This window comes from Nycticebus coucang, chromosome 2 (assembly GCF_027406575.1).
Source record: "Nycticebus coucang isolate mNycCou1 chromosome 2, mNycCou1.pri, whole genome shotgun sequence".
Lineage (NCBI taxonomy): Eukaryota > Metazoa > Chordata > Mammalia > Primates > Lorisidae > Nycticebus > Nycticebus coucang.
In genome coordinates, this window is record NC_069781.1 from 947,742 (window position 1) to 965,990 (window position 18,249).

General features: G+C 57.6%; 3 protein-coding genes across 3 annotated transcripts; all 3 read left to right on the forward strand.

The window, feature by feature from the left end:
* Positions 1 to 8: 8 nt before the first annotated feature.
* On the forward strand, positions 9 to 12,366 carry ANAPC2 (anaphase promoting complex subunit 2). The gene is made up of 13 exons (XM_053557033.1): positions 9 to 172; positions 445 to 1,067; positions 2,114 to 2,246; positions 3,435 to 3,609; positions 4,046 to 4,165; positions 4,621 to 4,738; positions 5,242 to 5,423; positions 5,892 to 6,033; positions 6,237 to 6,312; positions 6,410 to 6,613; positions 11,389 to 11,518; positions 11,677 to 11,912; positions 12,017 to 12,366. Exons 1-13 carry the CDS (start codon positions 56 to 58, stop codon positions 12,227 to 12,229), a joined length of 2,469 nt encoding a protein of 822 aa, XP_053413008.1. The 5' UTR covers positions 9 to 55; the 3' UTR covers positions 12,230 to 12,366.
* A 2,746-nt stretch (positions 12,367 to 15,112) lies between these two features.
* On the forward strand, positions 15,113 to 16,666 carry TMEM210 (transmembrane protein 210). The gene is made up of 4 exons (XM_053557181.1): positions 15,113 to 15,200; positions 15,367 to 15,502; positions 15,699 to 15,731; positions 15,898 to 16,666. Exons 1-4 carry the CDS (start codon positions 15,113 to 15,115, stop codon positions 16,097 to 16,099), a joined length of 459 nt encoding a protein of 152 aa, XP_053413156.1. The 3' UTR covers positions 16,100 to 16,666.
* A 175-nt stretch (positions 16,667 to 16,841) lies between these two features.
* On the forward strand, positions 16,842 to 18,249 carry LRRC26 (leucine rich repeat containing 26). The gene is made up of 2 exons (XM_053557169.1): positions 16,842 to 17,749; positions 17,829 to 18,249. The coding sequence occupies exons 1-2, from the start codon at positions 16,909 to 16,911 to the stop codon at positions 18,149 to 18,151; spliced, it is 1,164 nt and encodes a 387-aa protein (XP_053413144.1). The 5' UTR covers positions 16,842 to 16,908; the 3' UTR covers positions 18,152 to 18,249.

The window sequence follows — 18,249 nt, forward strand, 5'->3', positions numbered from 1 at the left end:
GGCTGCGTCATAGCTGCGCGCCGCGCCGAGCGGAGCTGGGAACTGGTGAGAGCAGATGGCGGAGGTGGCGGCCGTGGCAGAGGTGGACGGCCACTCTGGGCCTGGACAGGATCTGCTGGTAGCCTGGAATATCGTGAGCACTGGCCTTGTTCCACTGGCTGCGCTGGGGCTGGTGAGGCCCGGGAAGAGAGCGATGGGCCCGTGCGGGGTTTTGGGGGCCCTGCATGCTTTTATGGCGTCCGTCCTCGAGTTCATAGCGTCGGTCCGTTGTCTCCTCTGCCCTGCTTTCTTCCTCCACCGTTCCGCTTCGTTTGGTTCCCATGACGGCCCTTTCCTAGCTTCGGCCCAACATCCGTGCGCCGCTGACGACGGGCAGCGGAGTTTCTGCGCATCCCCACACCTCTACGCTGTGTTCCCCTCTTCTCACGGTTTTTTGCACTCCAGGCGTCTTCCCGGACCAGTGGTGCGGTCCCGCCAAAGGAGGAGGAGCTCCGCGCGGCGGTGGAGGTGCTGAGAGGCCATGGGCTGCATTCAGTTCTGGAGGAGTGGTTTGTGGAGGTGCTGCAGAACGACCTGCAAGCCAACATCTCTCCTGAGTTCTGGAATGCCATCGCCCAACGCGAGAACTCTGCCAACGAGCCCCAGTGCCTTCTGCTCCTCCTTGACGCTTTTGGCCTGCTGGAGAGCCGCCTGGATCCCTACCTGCGTAGCCTAGAGCTTTTGGAGAAATGGACTCGCCTGGGCCTGTTGATGGGCACTGGTGCTCAAGGGCTTCGAGAAAAGGTCCACACAATGTTGCGAGGAATCCTATTCTTTTCTACTCCCCGAACCTTTCAAGAGATGATTCAGCGCCTCTATGGGCGTTTCTTGAGAGTCTACATGCAGAGTAAGAGGAAGGGGGAAGGGGGCACGGACCCAGAACTGGAGGGGGAATTGGACAGCCGATATGCCCGCCGTCGGTACTACCGACTCCTGCAGAGCCCACAATGTGCAGGATGTGGCAGTGACAAGCAGCAGTGCTGGTGCCGCCAGGCACTGGAGCAGTTCCACCAGCTCAGCCAGGTCCTGTGAGTACTATCCCCCTGGTTTCCTTCTGGCTTACTGCTGTCTCCTGGATCTAGCTGGCCCGAGAATAGAGCTGGTGGGCAGGTTGTGAGGTCTCTGCCATGGAGGGTCTCAGTGGTCCCTGTGCAGTGTGTTCTGGGAACGGTGTCTCCTGTCATTTGCACCTAGTCCTGGGTTTCATGCTTGGCCCAGGCTAAGGCCCAGACTTGGAGGGGGGCAGCTTGTGTAGCTTGTGTCTGTAGCAGCAGGTTTTTTACTGTTTCTGAACTTACTGGGCTCTGCAGAGTTCTTCTGTGCTCTTTGTAGACTTTGCAGGGAGGAGTGATGTTCATTGGCATGGGAATTCTCTACCTTGTAATTAAGAGCAGTGGATGTGGTGTTTTCTTGTATTCAGAATCTGACAAATCAGGCCATCAAGTGGTTAAGCAGGGTTTTTTTTTCTAGTCTTTGTAGAGGAAAGGGTTGTTGTTATAGCCAGGTCCTGTCATAGCTCTTTAGTGACTGTTACACTCTGTATGACTATTTGTGGTGATTTTGTCACATTGAACAAAGTGGCAGCAATAGCAGCTATTTGGGAGAGTCTCAGGTGGACTGAGGGAATGATCCTGTTGCTGGTAGGGGTCAGCAAGGCCCTGAAGGGCTTCTGCTGGGTTCATCGGGGTGAAAGTTGCACAGAAGCCTTCTTTTTTCTTGTCACTTCTTAAGTCCGTTTACTGCTGTAGGCCAGAGTCTGCACTGAAAGGCACAAACAGTTAGCTGGGGTAGCAGTCTATTTACTGTTTAGGAGCCATTCCTAGGAAATGAGGCTTGGACCTCGGTAGTCCACCTGCTACCACTGACCATGTTGGGGGACAGCATCACTGCCTGGGCAGGAAGGGAAAAGCCTTACAGTGCTCTGTCTGCTAAGCCCTTGGTATGGTTGCCCTTGTGTGGGTGGACAGATGTGTGTACTCTATACTCTCTAGGCAGGGCTGACAGGGGCATGAGGCCATTTGGGCCAGGGGCTGGTGTGTGCTGTGAATCTTTCATCAGCAGGGCTTTCCTCTAGACACAGGCTCAGTCTGCTGGAACGGGTCAGTGCCGAGGCTGTGACCACCACTCTGCACCAGGTGACCAGGGAGAGGATGGAGGACCGCTGCCGGGGCGAGTATGAACGTTCCTTTTTGCGTGAGTTCCACAAGGTGAGGACCCTCTGTTGGACTGTGCTCCCTGAGACTGGAATAGGTTTCTGGCAAACCTGACACTTTGGTTATAGAATCACGTGGAGCATAGAGGCCTGGGTGGACCAGGACTGGGTGGTGGCTGGAGTTGTCTCAGTGCTGGGCAGAGGTCTGTATTTCTGGGCCCTGGTGCCAGTGAGGATGCTTCTGGGAGATGCTCTCTGCACAGAATCCCATGGCTGGAAGTGCAAGGGCTACACTCCCAAGGGGACTTCCAGACAGGCCTGGTGAGGCCAGGCCCACACAGGGTTAATGAACTCGTCCTCTTTCCCTCTTTGCTGCTGTGCCTGAATGTGGGCTTTCCTGACCTTTTCTTGTGGACCAACCTACCACAACACCACAGCATGGATGAGGCATCCCATGCCATCAGGGTGTGGTCTGCAGGTCCTCTCTGGACCCCCAGATTTGTGGGAGAGCTCGGCCTAGCCCCACGGGGCTGTCTGCCTGGCTCCCACTTCTCACCTGTCCTCCGCTGCTGCTTCCAGATGGCCACCTTGAATGCGGAGGGAGTATGTTCAAATGGGTGTCCCCCAGGGGTGGTCTAGAGTGGGTACAAGTCTTGGAGGTTAGCTGTGCCGTGCCTTCAGCTGAAAGGACTTCCAGGGCCTAGCCTTAAGCACGGGTAGCTGTGCTGTGGTTCAGTTGGGGTAGCTGTGTTGAGTAGAAAAGGTAAATGGTCTGGGTGATCTGGTAGTTTGTTAGCTGGCTTGTAGGAGTCTGTATGGGGGACTACATGCATCCTGTGGATCTGCACATACCCAGAGACATCTTTATCACATGCTACGTTGTCTGCACAGAGGCAGAGGGTGGCTACTCACAACTCGAGTCCCAGGGAATGATTTATCCACTTTAGCGGGGCAAGCATGCCACCAAGCACAGCACACAGGCACATCCTTGTTTCCAGAGACAAATGATAACTGATGCATGTGAGAGGGTGTGGAAGGCATGGAGGGCCAGGTGCCCCTTTGGGGCTGCAGTTCTCCTATGCTTCTAGCCTCAAGGCACAAGTGGTCTTTGGGGCTCCCTGGGACCTGGCCAAGAGGGTGAGACACTGCACAGCTGTGCAGCTTTTCCCAGCCTTTGGGTCAGGTAAGCCTCCACCCCCCACCCCACCCCCATACCTCCACACAACCAGTGCTCTCCTGACAGTGGATCGAGAGGGTGGTCGGCTGGCTTGGCAAGGTATTCCTGCAGGATGGCCCGGCCAGGCCTGCATCCCCTGAGGCTGGCAACACCCTACGCCGTTGGCGCTGCCACGTGCAGAGGTTCTTCTACCGCATCTACGCCAGCCTGCGCATCGAGGAGCTCTTCAGCATCATCCGAGGTCAGGCCACCCACCCCCACCCTCAGGCCTGCCAGGGAGCCTCCTCAGAGGCTTTGCTCTGTCCTCCCTGTTCACGTCTCAGCTTCCTATCTTTAGCTTGCCCAAGTTGGGAACTGGGCAGGACCCCTCCCAACCGTAGGCTTTCCCTGGCTGGTGTCAGGAGGAGGCAAGAGTGGCAGGTGCTTCTCTGGCTCCTGCTTGAGGCTGGGCCTTGGAAGTCCCTCTGTCTGCCCTGTGGAGCCCTGTCCCTTGGAAGTCCCTCTGTCTGCCCTGTCTCATGTCAGCACACAAGGTTCACGGGTGCTGGTGCCTGCCAGGTGATCTCATCACAGGGCCGGCAGGTCTGTGTGTCCTCTCACATACCTGGAACACTCTGCACCAGCCTGCCTGTGCACACACATGTGTTTATCCCTGGACGATGTTCCTGTGCTCGCAGACTTCCCAGACTCCCGGCCGGCCATCGAGGATCTTAAGTACTGCCTGGAGAGGACTGACCAGAGGCAGCAGCTCCTTGTGTCCCTCAAGGCCGCCCTGGAGACTCGACTTCTCCACCCAGGTGCCGGTGGGCTGCTGGCACCCAGCCCTTCCAGTCTCAGGGCATAGACACTCACCAGGGTGGTCAGGTCCAGGGCCCTGAGACCTGGTTCCTCAGCTCTGCATCTATAGGCCTTAAGTAGTAGTTTTCTGAGGTCCTAGGGGAGCTAGGATGACCATTGGCTTTTTTTGTTTGAAGGAAGTGAGGACCCAACTGATTTGGCCTGTGGGGATTGGTATGTGGTACTGTGAGAATAGACTGCTTGGTGGGAAAGGGCCCGATTTTTGGAAAGTTCTGGAGAAAGCATCTGTGAGCTGATGGAGGTGGTGAGGGGGCTGGGGGTGACTCTGGGGTACAAGACTGCAGGGGTGCCCTGCAGAGTCCTGGCCAGCCCAGCTGCCTGCTCTCTTAGGTGTCAGCACGAGGGGGCTACTGGCCAGGGCAATGGATGACCGCCAGTCTCTCCCTGGCTATAGGTGTCAACACATGTGACATCATTACCCTCTACATTTCTGCCATCAAGGCCCTGCGTGTGCTGGACCCCTCCATGGTCATTCTGGAGGTGGCCTGTGAGCCCATCCGCCGCTATCTGAGGTGAAGGCTGTGGTTGGCCTGGGAAGCCATTGGGACTCTGGGCTTCTCATCCTGCCAATCTCCTCTGACTCTAGTGGCTAGGCCAAGAGGACCGTTTCAGTCAGGACCCTTTCATCTTGTCAGTGCTAAGCACCTGTCCTCATTGCCATAGCATGGCCCCACTGCCAGGGACTTGGCTCAGCCTGTCCTTGTCCCCTTTAATCCCCTCTTCTACACAGAGGAAGGCTCTTCTGCTTGGCATCCCAGGCAGATCAAAGGAGAAGAGTGGGCTCTCCCAGCATGAGGGACAGAGACTTCCTAGGCCTCTTCAGTGGGGAATGTGTTTGAATGGGTGCCTGGGCAGCTAAAGTGCACACTGATCCCAGGACCTAAGCAGCAGGGGCTCATTTGCGGCTTCTTGGACCATCAGGCTTGGTCTTTATCATGTGACAAATAATCACTGCTAGGGCTGGGGTGGGCCACGGGAGGTATGGTGAGGGCCACAGCGGTATTCACACTGATAGGACACGGGAGGACACAGTGCGGCAGATTGTGGCTGGGCTGACAGGAGACTCAGATGGGACAGGGGACCTGGCTGTTGAGCTGTCCAAGACCGACCCGACAAGCCTGGAGACTGGCCAGGACAGTGAGGATGACACGGGCGAGCCTGAGGACTGGATGCCCGACCCTGTGGACGCTGATCCAGGTCAGCTCTCCTGGGTGCCAGCTTTCAGGGGCTCTGACGTCTAGCGTGTTGTCACTTGTGCTGCTGTCAGGAGCAGCAGTGCCTCAGGGCTTGAGGGGTCCAAGGTCAGAGCTCTGCTCAGTACCCAGGTGGCTTGGATGGGTATGTGGTCAGCTTTGTAGACCTGCACTGATGGGTCACTCCAGCTGTGGGAGGGAGCCCTGCCTGCCATGCCCCATTGTGAGTAGTGGGTGTCCCCTGCCCCCTGCTGTAGCTGGCGGAGAAGCAAGGTCGTGGGGCTCCCACCCTAGCTGTGAGGCCTTTGAGACTGTGGGTGCCTGTCCAGGCCCAGCCCCTAAGGAAAACCCAAGAACCTGTGGTTCCTCAAGCCTGGGTGGGAAGCTCAGGGGGGTCCTTGTGAGATGGGAGCCAGGGGTAGGGTTGCCCCCAGCCTGAGGTGCCAGCTGAGCCCCTACCCATTGTGTGCAGGGAGGTCGGGCTGCAGGCGGCGCTCCTCTGACATCATCAGCCTGCTGGTCAGCATCTATGGCAGCAAGGACCTCTTTATCAACGAGTACCGCTCTCTGCTGGCCGACCGGCTCCTGCACCAGTTCAGCTTCAGCCCAGAGCGGTGAGGCCTTCTCAGTGCCAGCTGGCCTATGAGGCACAGCGGTCTGATGTCTACACCATGTGTAGAGGGAGGCATTGCCTTGGCTTAGCCAAGTACTGCCGGCCTCCCTTCCTGGCCTGGGACTGTCTTGGTGCCAAGATGGTGCTTGCTGTCAGGGCTGAGATTGCCCGCCATGACCCTGTGCCTGGACACTTGTCTTCCAGGGAGATCCGCAACGTGGAGCTGCTGAAGCTGCGTTTTGGGGAGGCCCCCATGCACTTCTGTGAGGTCATGCTGAAGGTGGGTACCCAGGTCCCTCCCTGGATCCTTCCCCATGGTACCTCCTAGGGCATCCTCCTCCTCAGGGGCCCGGCCATCAGAGCCCATTCCCCCTCAGGACATGGCGGATTCCCGCCGAATCAATGCCAACATCCGTGAGGAGGATGAGAAGCGGCCTGTGGAGGAGCAGCCGCCATTTGGGGTCTACGCTGTTATCCTATCCAGTGAGTTCTGGCCTCCCTTCAAGGATGAGAAGCTGGAGGTCCCCGAGGACATCAGGGCCGCCCTGGAGACTTACTGCAAGAAGTACGAGAAGCTGAAGGTAGGCTGCAGCCTCATGGTCAGCAGAGCTCTGGCCCCCAGGTCTCTGGTTGGCCCATCTCAGCCATTCTCCAGAGCTTCTGTGGGTGTGAGCAGCTGAGCTGTGCTTGGTCTCACTGTCTTAGGCCTCTCATCTGGCTCTATGGCTAGAGTAAGCCCTCTGAGCTACCCCTTCTCTTCTACCATCAGCCCTCTGGCCTCTTGGAATTGAGGGATTTGGGTGCTTATGGTACTTCATGTGAGAGCCCGGGAGCCTGTCAGGGTCCCCCATGCCTCTCTGCCTGGGTATCACTCTGCACTCCCAGATCCATTTCCCTAGAAGTTGCTTTCCCAGGTGTCAGTGGTACTAGAGGCCCAGGACTGTGGCAGTGATGGGAGCTGGTGTGGGGGAGGAGGGCATGCTGCGCAGACAGCTCTGGTCTGGAAGTCACTGGTGTTGGGGACAATGAGGTGATGGGATTGGCTATATTTAGCACATGTCTCTGGCAGTCCCATGGGCAGAAGACCCGGAGTGTGATGTAAAGGGCCAAGATGGTGGCCGGGGCCAAGTGCATAGGTCCTTCTGAGTTCATGGGCAGCTGGAAATGTATTAGGGAGAGTAGGGAGTCAAGGTACCTTCCTGGGTTCTGGGCAGTTGGAGAAGCCAGTTCATGACCTGTAGGGCTAGTGAGGCTTCAAGTGTGGCCTGGAGAGTGCTCAGACTGATGGAACCAGGCAGCCTGTGAAGTGAGCAGATGTATGATGATGGTTCTGGGACACAGCAGCATCTGGGCTGCAGGCCCTGGCCCAAGAGAACCTTAGCAAAGCCCCACGGGGTGATGGGCCAGCAGCCAGGGCCTGAGAAAGAAGCTTCACATGGAGCAGCTGGAGGGGCAGCAACTTCTGCAGGTTAGCTGTGGGGAGGCGCTGGGTCGAGACATGGTTTCTTTTCTCTCTAGTGAATAAAAGGGTCTTGCCAAGTTAGTAGGCTGAGCAGCCTTGTTCCCGTTGTGGTGAACAGTGCAGGAGCACAAGGGCATGCATCCTTCCTCGGACAATGGGAAGGGTCCCAGGGAGAGCATGTGTGGGATAGGGAGACTAAGGAGGACTTTTACTGGGGCTCTGCTGGTAGCCATGGTCAGGAGGGCCAGAGGCTGCCTTCTGCAGCCAGCTGAGGGGCTGAATAGCTCTCTCTGGTGCTTGGTGGGAAGGTGGGCTGTTGGCCATCCCCCACACTTCCTTCTTGGGCCCATGCTGTGCTGTGATGTCTCGCCAGAGCTTTCAAATACCATACCCTGCCACCTCCTGGTTGAGGACGTCTGTGTTGTCAGGCCTCCGTTTGGTACCCTCTCCCCACCCGTCAGTTGCCTTGTAGGTATTATGAGGCTCCTGCTCTCCAGCATGCCTACCAGACGGGGTCCTTCTGGTTTTCTTCCAGGGTCACGCTGGGGATGCCAGGCATGGCTCAGCCACATCCTGTTCCTCAGGCCTCATATGCTGGGACAGCCACACTCCAGCTGGACTCTGGAGTGGCCCAAGAGGGCCCTGGGGCTATACTGAGAGGTCAGGTGTGTGGCCGCAGTGCCTCAGCCTACCCCCAGCAGAGCTATTGGCTTAAGGCCTTTGCCGACATGTATTGCCAGCCACACAGTCAAAAGGGTAAATCATCTTGCCATTTGCCCCTGTGATTACCCTCAAGTCTGTCTTGCCACAGGCTGTCAGGTAGCACTTGTAGAGGTCATGGCCTTGGAGTAGGAGCTGGGACCAAGGCAAGCTATGGACTGTGCCTTCACTTCCTCTGAAGAGCCACAGACATCCTGGAAGACAGAGTGGCCGTGTCCATGTCTTGGGGCTGCTGTACCAGAGGACCATAGACCAAGGGACTTTGAAAGGAAAGGACAGAAATTTATTGTCTCACAGAGGTCAGAAGTCCAAAATCCAAGAGTCAGCAGGGTCTTGCAAAAGCTTTTAGGGGGTGTCCTTCCTCGCCTGTTCTTGTTCCTGGTGGCCCCAAGAGGTCCTGGGCTTGTGCAGCGGCCCGGCACTCATCTGTCTCCGTTGTCCATATGGTGTTGGCATCCTTCTCTTGGTCTCTTTGTGTTCAAATTTTCCTCTTATGAAAATTAAGGGGTCACTCTGTTTTATTACAGCCTCATCTTCACTAATTATTTCTTCAATGACCGTATTTCCAAATAAGACCACATTCAGAGGAACTAGGTAGTAGGAGTTTAACACATCTTTGGGGGGGGTATGTCATAATTTAACCCATAACAATCTGCCCTGCAGCCCCCAAATTTATATTGCCCTCACATGCAAAATACATTCACCCCATGCCAATATGCCAAAAAGTCTTTTTTTTTTTTTTTCTTTCTTCTATAGAGACAGTCTCACTTTATCGCCCTCAGTAGAGTACCGTGGCAACACAGCTCACAGCAACCTCAAACTCCTGGGCTTAGGCAATTCTCCTGCCTCAGCCTCCCAAGTAGCTGGGACCACAGGTGCCTGCCAAAATGCCTGGCTATTTTTTTGTTGTAGTGTGGCCAGGGCTGGGTCTGAACCCGCCGCCGGTATATATGAGGCCAGCACCCTACCCACTGAGCCACAGGCGCTGTCCCTAAAAGTCTTAATTATTTCAGCATGAACTCTTGTGGGCCTCTCCTTTTATTTTTTTTTTTTGTTGTTGTTGTTGTTGTAGAGACGAGTCTAACTTCGTCACCCTCAGTAGAGTGCGGTGGCATCACAGCTCACAGCAACCTCCTACTCCTGGGCTTAGGGGATCCTCCTGCCTCAGCCTCCCCAGTAGCTGGAACCACAGGCGCCCACCACAACACCTGGCTATCAGCATGAACTCTTAAGTCCAAAATCTCATCTAAATATCATCAACACAAAGTCTCAAATCTCAGCATCTAAATAGCATATAAATCAGATAGGCATTTGGGGCAGAATTCCTCTCTAGCTGTGAACCTGTGGAATCAGACAACAATGTTTCATAAGTACAGTGGTGAGAAAGACAGTGCAGTGGGGAGACAAGTGTAGGGCAGACATCTCCATTCCAAAGGGAGAAATCAGGAGTTAGAAAGGGTCATGAGTCCCAAGCAAGTCCATACCTCCATCCTGTGGCCCCATCAGCCCAGGCCTCTGTCTGCGGCTCTGCATCGGAGTGACCTCTGCTTCCTTTGGCCCGTCTATGTCCCTTTCAGTCCAGGCTAGTGGCATTTCTGCTGGAATAAAAGTCTCAGAAACTTTGTTGCTTCTGAGGCAGCTCATGGGTGTCCCAGCCATCTGATGAGAGGGTCCTCCACAGACTTTTCCCTTCTGTTCTTGGCTTCTGCATAGGTTGGACCCAGGTCATGCAGCTCTTCTCTCTGGCCAAACCCTTGGTGGTACCTGCAGAGCTACCTGGACAGGCTGAGCATTTTCCACATGAAGTGTTGGTTCCTTCTTGTTCAGCAGTTCCTTCCTCATATGTTTTCCTCTTCTGATCTGCTGTAAGCAGCAAGGAGAGGCCAGCCGTGCCTACCACACTTGGGTTGGACATCTCAACTGTACATCCAAGCTCATCTCTTCCAGTTCTTCCCACCCAACATGAACACCATCCTGCTGGGTTCTCTGTCACCTTTTTTTTTTTTTTTTTTGAGACAGAGTTTTACTATGTTGCCCTTGGTAGAGTGCTATGGCGTCACTGCTCACAGCAACCTCAAACTCTTGGGCTTAAGCAATTCTCTTGCCTCAGTCTCCCAAGTAGCTGGGACTACAGGCACCCACCACAATGCTCGGCTATTTTTTTGTTGCAGTTGTCATTGTTTTAGCTGGCCAGGGCCAGGTTCGGACCCTCCAGCCCCAGTGTATGTTGCCGGCACCCTAACCACTGAGCTATAGGTGCTGGGTCTCTGTCACTTTTCTGCAGTTGACATGTTATTTCTCATTTCCATCTGAGGCCCTCCTTTCATGTCTGTTTCCACTAATGCTGTCACAATGCCGTGTGTTTTCTGAAGCAATGGGAGCTCTCTTGAGCCCTCACCAGAAGAGCCTTTACTGTGTTTCTCCAACAGTCTCCTAGCCAATCTCGGTTGTTACTGTCATGATCTCGAAATTCTTCAAGCTTTCTATCTGTAACTCAATTCCAGAGCTGCTTCTGGTTTTCAGGTGTCTGTTACACCACCACCTTCTTCCTGGTGCCAACATCTATTCATTTCTGTGGCTGCTGTGTGGCTTTAAGACAATAGAAATACATAATTTGGAAGGTGGAAAGTCCAAGATCATGGTATTTACAGGGCCTGGCTGTCACCTGTCAGTGAGATTGTCACCTTGCTTCCCCAGCTTCTGCTGTTCCCTGGTGATCCTTGGAATCACCTGGCTATGGCTGCACCACTCCTGCTTCTGCTTCTGTCTTCACAGGGCCTGCTCCCTGTGTCCTGTCTTAATGTCATCTAATGTCATCTTTCCCTTTCTCAAGAGTACCGTGGATTTGAGCCCACCCTATCCCCGTGTGACCTCATCTTAATGACTTATGTCTGCATTGATCTTGTTTCCATGCAAGGTCCCATTCCAGGGTCGGGGGATGGTGGGGCAGGTTCCAACATGGATGGACCTTGAGGGTACAACTTAACTCACAGCAATGCCCATTGCTGTCACACACAGCTGTGGAGGTGGGGCCAGAACCTGTCTGTGGCTCTCACTGCCACCTGCCTGCTGGGGCAGGGGGAGCAGATCTGCAAAGCCTGTGATCTGAGCCTCATCCTGCTGGGCCTGGCCAGGACCCACTAGGTTGCTAAAGCTGACCCCAGACCTCTGCAGGCCATGCGGACCCTCAGCTGGAAGCACACCCTGGGCCTGGTGACCATGGATGTGGAGCTGGCTGACCGCACTCTGTCTGTGGCAGTGACCCCAGTGCAGGCAGTGGTCTTGCTGTACTTTCAGGACCAAGGTGAGCCCACATCCCCCAGGGGCAGTGCTGGGTACTGCTCTGTCTACCCGGGGCAGCCCCACACCAGCAAGCAGTACCCCTGCCCCCACTACAGGGATGGAATTGGGGGTGGGCAGTTGCTTACTTATCTCCAGCATCCTTGGTCTCTCTGCATGCAGCCAGCTGGACCCTGGAAGAGCTGAGCAAGGTGGTGAAGATGCCTGTGGCCCTGCTGCGGCGACGCATGTCTGTATGGCTGCAGCAGGGCGTACTGCGTGAGGAGCCGCCCGGGACCTTCTCTGTTATTGAGGAGGAGCGGCCCCAGGACCGAGATAACATGGTGCTTGTTGACAGTGACGAAGAAAGTGACTCAGGCATGGCCTCTCAGGCCGACCAGAAGGAGGAGGAGCTGCTGGTGCGTGCTGTTGGCCCTGCGGGGGGTGGGAGCTGGCCTGGCTCAGGTCCAGCAGCAGTCCCAGCAGTGGCCTGACTGATGGTCAGCCTGGCCACTGTCCCCAGCTCTTCTGGACCTACATCCAGGCCATGCTGACCAACCTGGAGAGCCTGTCCCTCGAGCGCATCTACAGCATGCTCCGCATGTTTGTGATGACCGGCCCTGCACTGGCTGAGATTGACCTGCACGAGCTCCAGGGCTACCTGCAGAAGAAGGTGCGGGACCAGCAGCTCATCTACTCTGCCGGCGTGTACCGCCTGCCCAAGAACTGCAGCTGATGCCCCTACCCCTCCAGGCCCTGCCTTGCAGGCACTCGGATTCTCCCATGCAATCCCAGCCTGTATGTCCCCTGGGTAGTCCAGGGACACTCCTTCCCCAGCCCCCAGAGTGTGCAGATTAAAGCAGGTTACTTTAGCCTTTCCCTGTCCTGTTAGCTTAGAACATAGACACATCCACATTCTCCCTCTAGACAGGCATTGTCACCACAACCTGGTAGGGCCTGGTTCCCTGGAAGCAGGCAAGAGGAGCCATCTGGGCAGCCAGGTCTATCTTAGGCCTGCACATCTGTGGGCTGTAACCTGAAGGTGTCCTAGGCCACCCCCAGATCTGGTGCTGAGGCTCCAGCCTATGAAGGCTTGTCTGGACCCACAGCTCAGGCAGCAGCATCCCAGGGGTTGGCTGCTGTCCACTGGACCCCCAGCTCTATCCTTGCTTCTCTGGTCTGTGAAAGGAACTCTTGGGTCACCCTCCCCTGCACAGCTTGTGTCATCCCCCATGTGCCAGGTTGGGAGGGTGGAGGCACAGTGGGGACAGTGTGTGGACTCTGTCAGAACATCTGAGGCACACAGGTGCCCTCCTGAGCCTGTGCCTCCAGCAGCAAGTGCTCTGGTGCCAGAGGGGCTTCTCATTCATCCACCTATTACAGACTCGAGCCTCACAAGTATGCCTCAGGATGGCAGATCACTGCCACGTCCCCCTGCTGTGGTCACTGGAACTTGACAAGGGCAAGGCTTAGAGGAAGAGCTCAGTGAGCAGCCTTCCTCTGTCCCCAGCACAGCCCATGGAGCCCACCTTGTCCAGGCCACCAGGATTGCCTGACTCTTGGGGGGCAGGTCCTATCTGGGAGGCCCCTGAACTGCTCCTCTGAAGGCTGCACCAGCCTGAGGCACTTCAAAGCCAAACGGGCACGTCCAGGTTGGGCTATGGGCTTGTTGCTGGGACATGGTCCTCTGTTCCAAAGGTGCCATTTCCAGGCTGCACTCGATTCAGCCTGACAGTTCTGTCCTGGGGTGCCTTGTTCCTGCCTGGGGTGCCTTCCCAGGTCATGAGCCGCACCCAGCTTCAGTGCCCTTGCTGTCCCCACATGCCCTTCCTGGTGTCCACTGTGTGCTATCCTGGGTCCCTGGAGCCACCACCCTGCTGCTCCAGCTGTGTCCTGCTTGAGGCAGTCCTGCATCGAGGACTTCACCCCCTTTCTTCCCCTAGAGAATTGTTTGTCTCAGGGTTTGAAGGAGGAAGTGGCAGTATACCCTCAGAATTATCTGTGGTTTCTGACCAGCCAAGACAGCTTGTCCCAGGCACCCAGACCTCTCTCCCCACCAGCTCATGTCTTCACTCCAGGGCTGTCTTTGTGCTGCTGTCACAAAAAGAGGGACCTCCTTTTCCTGAGTTATGTTTTGTTTTTTTGAGACAGTCTCATGGTGTCACCCTGGGTAGAGTGCTGGTGGCGTCACAGCTCACAGCAACATCAAACTCTTGGGCTTAAGTGATTCTCTTGCCTCAGTCTCCCAAGTAGCTGGGACTATAGGCATCCGCCACAATATCTGGCTATTTTTTTTTTTTGGTTGTAGTTGTTTGGCAGGCCCAGGCTGGATTCGAACCCAACAGTTTTGGTGTATGTGGCTGGCACCCTAGCCGCTGAGCTATGGGCGTTGAACTCCTCTGAGTTATGTGTTAACCCTGACCAGGGACCCTGGCTACTCCAGCACCCACCATTTCCTCCAGCAGTGGCCTTGTCAGGATCTTACTGTCTAGAACTACTACTTGGTCCTGGACTGTGTGCACTACTGTCCTAACCAGGATGCAAACCTGCCAGGCTGGTCTGGCAAGGTGTTGGTGCCAGCCCTGGCCCTGGGCACACCCTTTGTTCTGTGATCCTTTGGGTTCCATCTCTGGACACGTCTTAAAGCCCAGGGTGTGCCTTAGATCATAGTGTTACTCATTTCACAGAAAGACTGCCCTTTCCTGAGGGGGACTGCTGGCTGGTCCCAAAGAACTTCAGAGAGTACCAGTGTCAACAGGGAGGGGGGGGTCTGTGGTAATCAAGGCTGGTGGGGCCCCAGCTGGCAGGAGGCTCAGCCCAAGTCAGCTCTGGAATGGATGTTTCCTCCTGCCCTATGGAGGCAGAGGAGGCTGCAGGGCTGGACACTGCGGGCAGTCAACCCTGACTATGCTAGCCTGCAGTGGGCTTCTGAGGGCAGTGCTTACCTGCTCTGCCGAGGAATAGGCCTGCAGGGGCAGCAGGTTTCTTTTGGATGGTACCTGCAGCCATTTCTGAGCCATCTGCTCCCACAAGGGAATGATCCAGGGAGGCCATGGCCTGTGGTCCTGCTCAGGCAGGAGTGACCAGTGCCTCCTGACCCTGGGTGATCCAGGATCCCTTGGGGTGCCAGCACCCCTTCTGACTTGAGCTGTGCTGGGAATGTGAGCCGGACCCTCCCTAAGCAATCATTGAGGGCAGCTGGGCAAAGCCACTCACCAGCCTCCTCGGTCCCTTCCTGCCCCAGCCCTAGGGGTAGGTGTAGCACAGTCAATTGGAGCTCAGACCCCATCCTCAACTTCTGCACCCTTATGCTAAGAGAGGGAACTTCAGGACAGCACCTCTCCCACACCAGGGGCTAGATTACAGGCCCACCCCTCATGAGGAAGGGACCATTTCCCTAAGGCTGAGCCAGCCTCACCACTGTTTCCCCTACCTGCCCCATTCCCAGGGCTGGCTGCCCAGGACTCCTTGACTCCCAGGGCCCAAGGATAGGTGAAGCTCATTCTGGCCTCAGGCTCTCTGTGGCCCTGCCCCCACCCTTGCCACCTAACAACCTACTGTGAGGTCAGTGCCTTCCGACAGCTCCATCAGAGGCATGGGGTGGTGCCAGGGGCTAGACATGGCCCCCTGTCCCCAGTCTGCCCCCTGCCTGACTGGCAGCCCCCTGGGCCTCATATGTTTGTCCCTTTTGCTCACCCCTGCTGCAGGTGCCTCCTCCTGCCCCAGCAACCCTGTCCCCAGCCAAGGCCCCTTCCCTTTCCTAGGTCAGGTGGGGGCACCCATGTCCTTGTGGAGGCCAGTGGGGCAGGGGTGGACTTGGGGTGCTCCACAGGCAGGTGATGCCCCGTGGGCCACGTGAACCTGTCTCTGCAGCTGGAACCTACTGTGAATGCAGCCTTGGCCTCAGCCGTGAGGCCCTGATTGCCCTGATCGTCGTGCTGGCGGGTGTCGGCGCCACCTGCTTCTCCGCCCTCATCATTGTGGCAATTGGTGTCTTGCGAGCCAAGGGGTGCGTGAGTCCCAGGGCTAGGAGTGGTGGGAGTGAGACCGTGCTACCCACTCTGGGCCCTGCCACAAGGAGCCTGTGCCCCTTGAGTGGGTTGTCACTCAGGACTGGGAGTGGGTGGTTTCCAGGGCGTGTTGGGGAGAGGAGCAGGGTTTGGCCAGCAGGGTTCCAGGACTCACACCTGCCTCTGTCCCCTCAGTGAAACCATAGGGCCCGGACGCACGGACAACAGGTGAGTGTGGCACAGGGCCTCAAGGGTGAGCCCATGTCTCCCCTGCCCCTACCCAGGAAGAGCAATTCATAATGGTGTGGACAGTGGACAGCCCTGTGCCGATTACTGGACTGCCCTGGTGGTCAAGGCCCTGCTGGTCAGTGCTGACCTGGCCCGTGTTGTGCAGGTTTGTGGGTCATTTTGGGGTCCAGGAAGATCAAATGGACCTGCACACAGTGCACGTGGAGTCCCACCTCCTGGACCCTGACTTGGAGGTGTCCACAATGCCGCCCCTGGAGGACCACAGCCTCGGGAACATCCCCATGGAGGCTTCTCTGGAGGAGCCACCGCCTCCACTTCCACCTCTGCCACCCCTGCCACCTGAGTAGGGCTGAGGGCAGCTGGGAAGGGATTAAACAATATTTGGTGGCTGTGGCTGTCTCTCCTGCTGGCTCCCCATAGTCCACCAAGGCTGCACCGGGGATGGGGCACGCATATGGGGGCCTTCGTTATCAGTGGAAGGAGGGGTGCCCAGGCCCTCCACCAAGCTGCCCTGGGACCCCATGTCAGGAGACCACATCCTGATGTTTCCACTGCCTCCTGCCAGAGCTGTCAGCCAAGCCTGTCCTTGCACCTTCCTGCTGTTTTGTCCCATGAAGCTGTGAGAGATCCTGGGTCCCTATCCATTCGCACTTTTGGAAAACCCCAAGACAGGATCTGAAGTTGGCAACTCCAAAGGGACCAGCCTTTGACAGACTGGGGCTGATGCTGGGTCCCCACTGCACTCACACTGTCCCTTTGAGGTTTCAGGAAAGTGGTGGTGGGGGGAGGCGCCGGAGGGCAGGCAGAACTTCCCCTGCCTGTTAGTGCGGTGCCTCTTCCCCTTCAAGGCCTGTGTCTTGAGCTCAGTCCCCCTGGATCAATGACCATTATCTACCCTTCGAATTCGGTCCGTCCCTGCCTAGGGGCCACTCTGCCAAGTGCGAGTGGGGCCACTGCTGGGTGAGGAGCAGGTGCACAGGTGGTGTGCATATATGTGTGTGTTTTGCATCCAAGAGTTCGTGGGTGCGGGCAGGTGTGCTCCTGCTGCTTAGGTCTCAGTGGGCGCCTGGTGGTGGACGAGGTGGGCTGGGGGTGGTCTTGATAGTGCTGCTGTGTGCGCTGAGCGGACAGGAGCCCGGCGCTCCGGGACTGATTGATGGCAATGCCAGGGTTTGGCTTTGTGCCCGGCCCCCGCCCCAGGCGCGGGACCAGCTGTGGGACAGGAACTGCCTGCGCTCGGGCCAGAGTTAATATTTATGCAGGCGCAGCAAGCACGGGCGGACGTACGGGCAGCAGGCCTCCCGCCGTGGGTCCCAGAGCTGCCCCCATGAAGATCCCTTTTTTCTCCCTGCTTCTGCCCTTATTGCTGCTGCTGCTGCTGTCGCCTTGGCCAGGCTGGGCCCAAACGCCAGCCACGGCCTCGCCCTGGGGTACCCGGGGCGACCTTGACTGCCCAGAGGCATGCGCGTGCGCGCCCGGCGGCCGGGCCAACTGCTCGGCCCTTGCTCTGCCCGCTGTACCCGCCGGCATGAACCGGCGCGTGCGCGAGCTGCTGCTGGACCACAACTGCTTGCGCGCGCTGCCGCCCGGTGCCTTCGCGGGCGCGGGCGCGCTGCTGAACCTGGACCTGCGAGACAACCGGCTGCGCTCCGTGCACGTGCGGGCCTTCTGGGGTCTGGGTGCGCTGCAGTATCTTGACCTGAGCGCCAATCAGCTGGAAGTGCTGGCACCCGGCACCTTTGCGCCGCTGCGCGCGCTGCGCACCCTCTCGCTGGCCAGCAACCGCCTAGCGCGCCTAGCGCCTGCGGCGCTCAGTGCGCTCCCGCTGCTGCGCGCACTCAACTTGCAGGACAACGCGCTGGCGGCGCTCGCGCCCGGCCTACTGGCCGGCCTGCCCGCCCTCGATTCGCTGCGCCTGCGCGGCAATCCCTGGGCCTGCGGCTGCGCGCTGCGTCCGCTGTGCACCTGGCTGCACCGGCACCCGTCGCCAGCGTCAGGTGAGCTGTCGGGGGCGCCGGCCCAGACGAGCCGGGCGGGGCCTCAGCCGCCACCTGACGCAGCGCCCGTGTCCCACAGAGGCCGAGACGCTGTTCTGCATGTCGCCGCAGCGCCTGACGCTCAGCCCCCTGACCGCCTTGCCAGACACCGCCTTCAGCCATTGCACGCAGCCGCTCGCCCCACGGGACCTGGCCGTGGTCTACGCGATCGGGCCTGCCTCTTTCCTCGCCAGCCTGGCCGCCTGCCTAGCGCTGGGCTCCGTCCTCACTGCCTGCCGTGCTCGTCGCCGCCGCCGCACCGCCGCCCGCCGCCCGCCGCGGAGTCTGCCGGACCCCGACCCCCACGGCCCTGCCTCGCCCACGGACCCTACGAGTCCCGCCGCCGCAGCTGCCCAAGCCTGAGCAGGCTGCGACTGCTCCGGGCGCCCGAAACTCCCCCTATCCCTTGGCTTTCGCTTCACACTCCCTGCCGGCGTACCAACAAGCGACACAGACGGAAA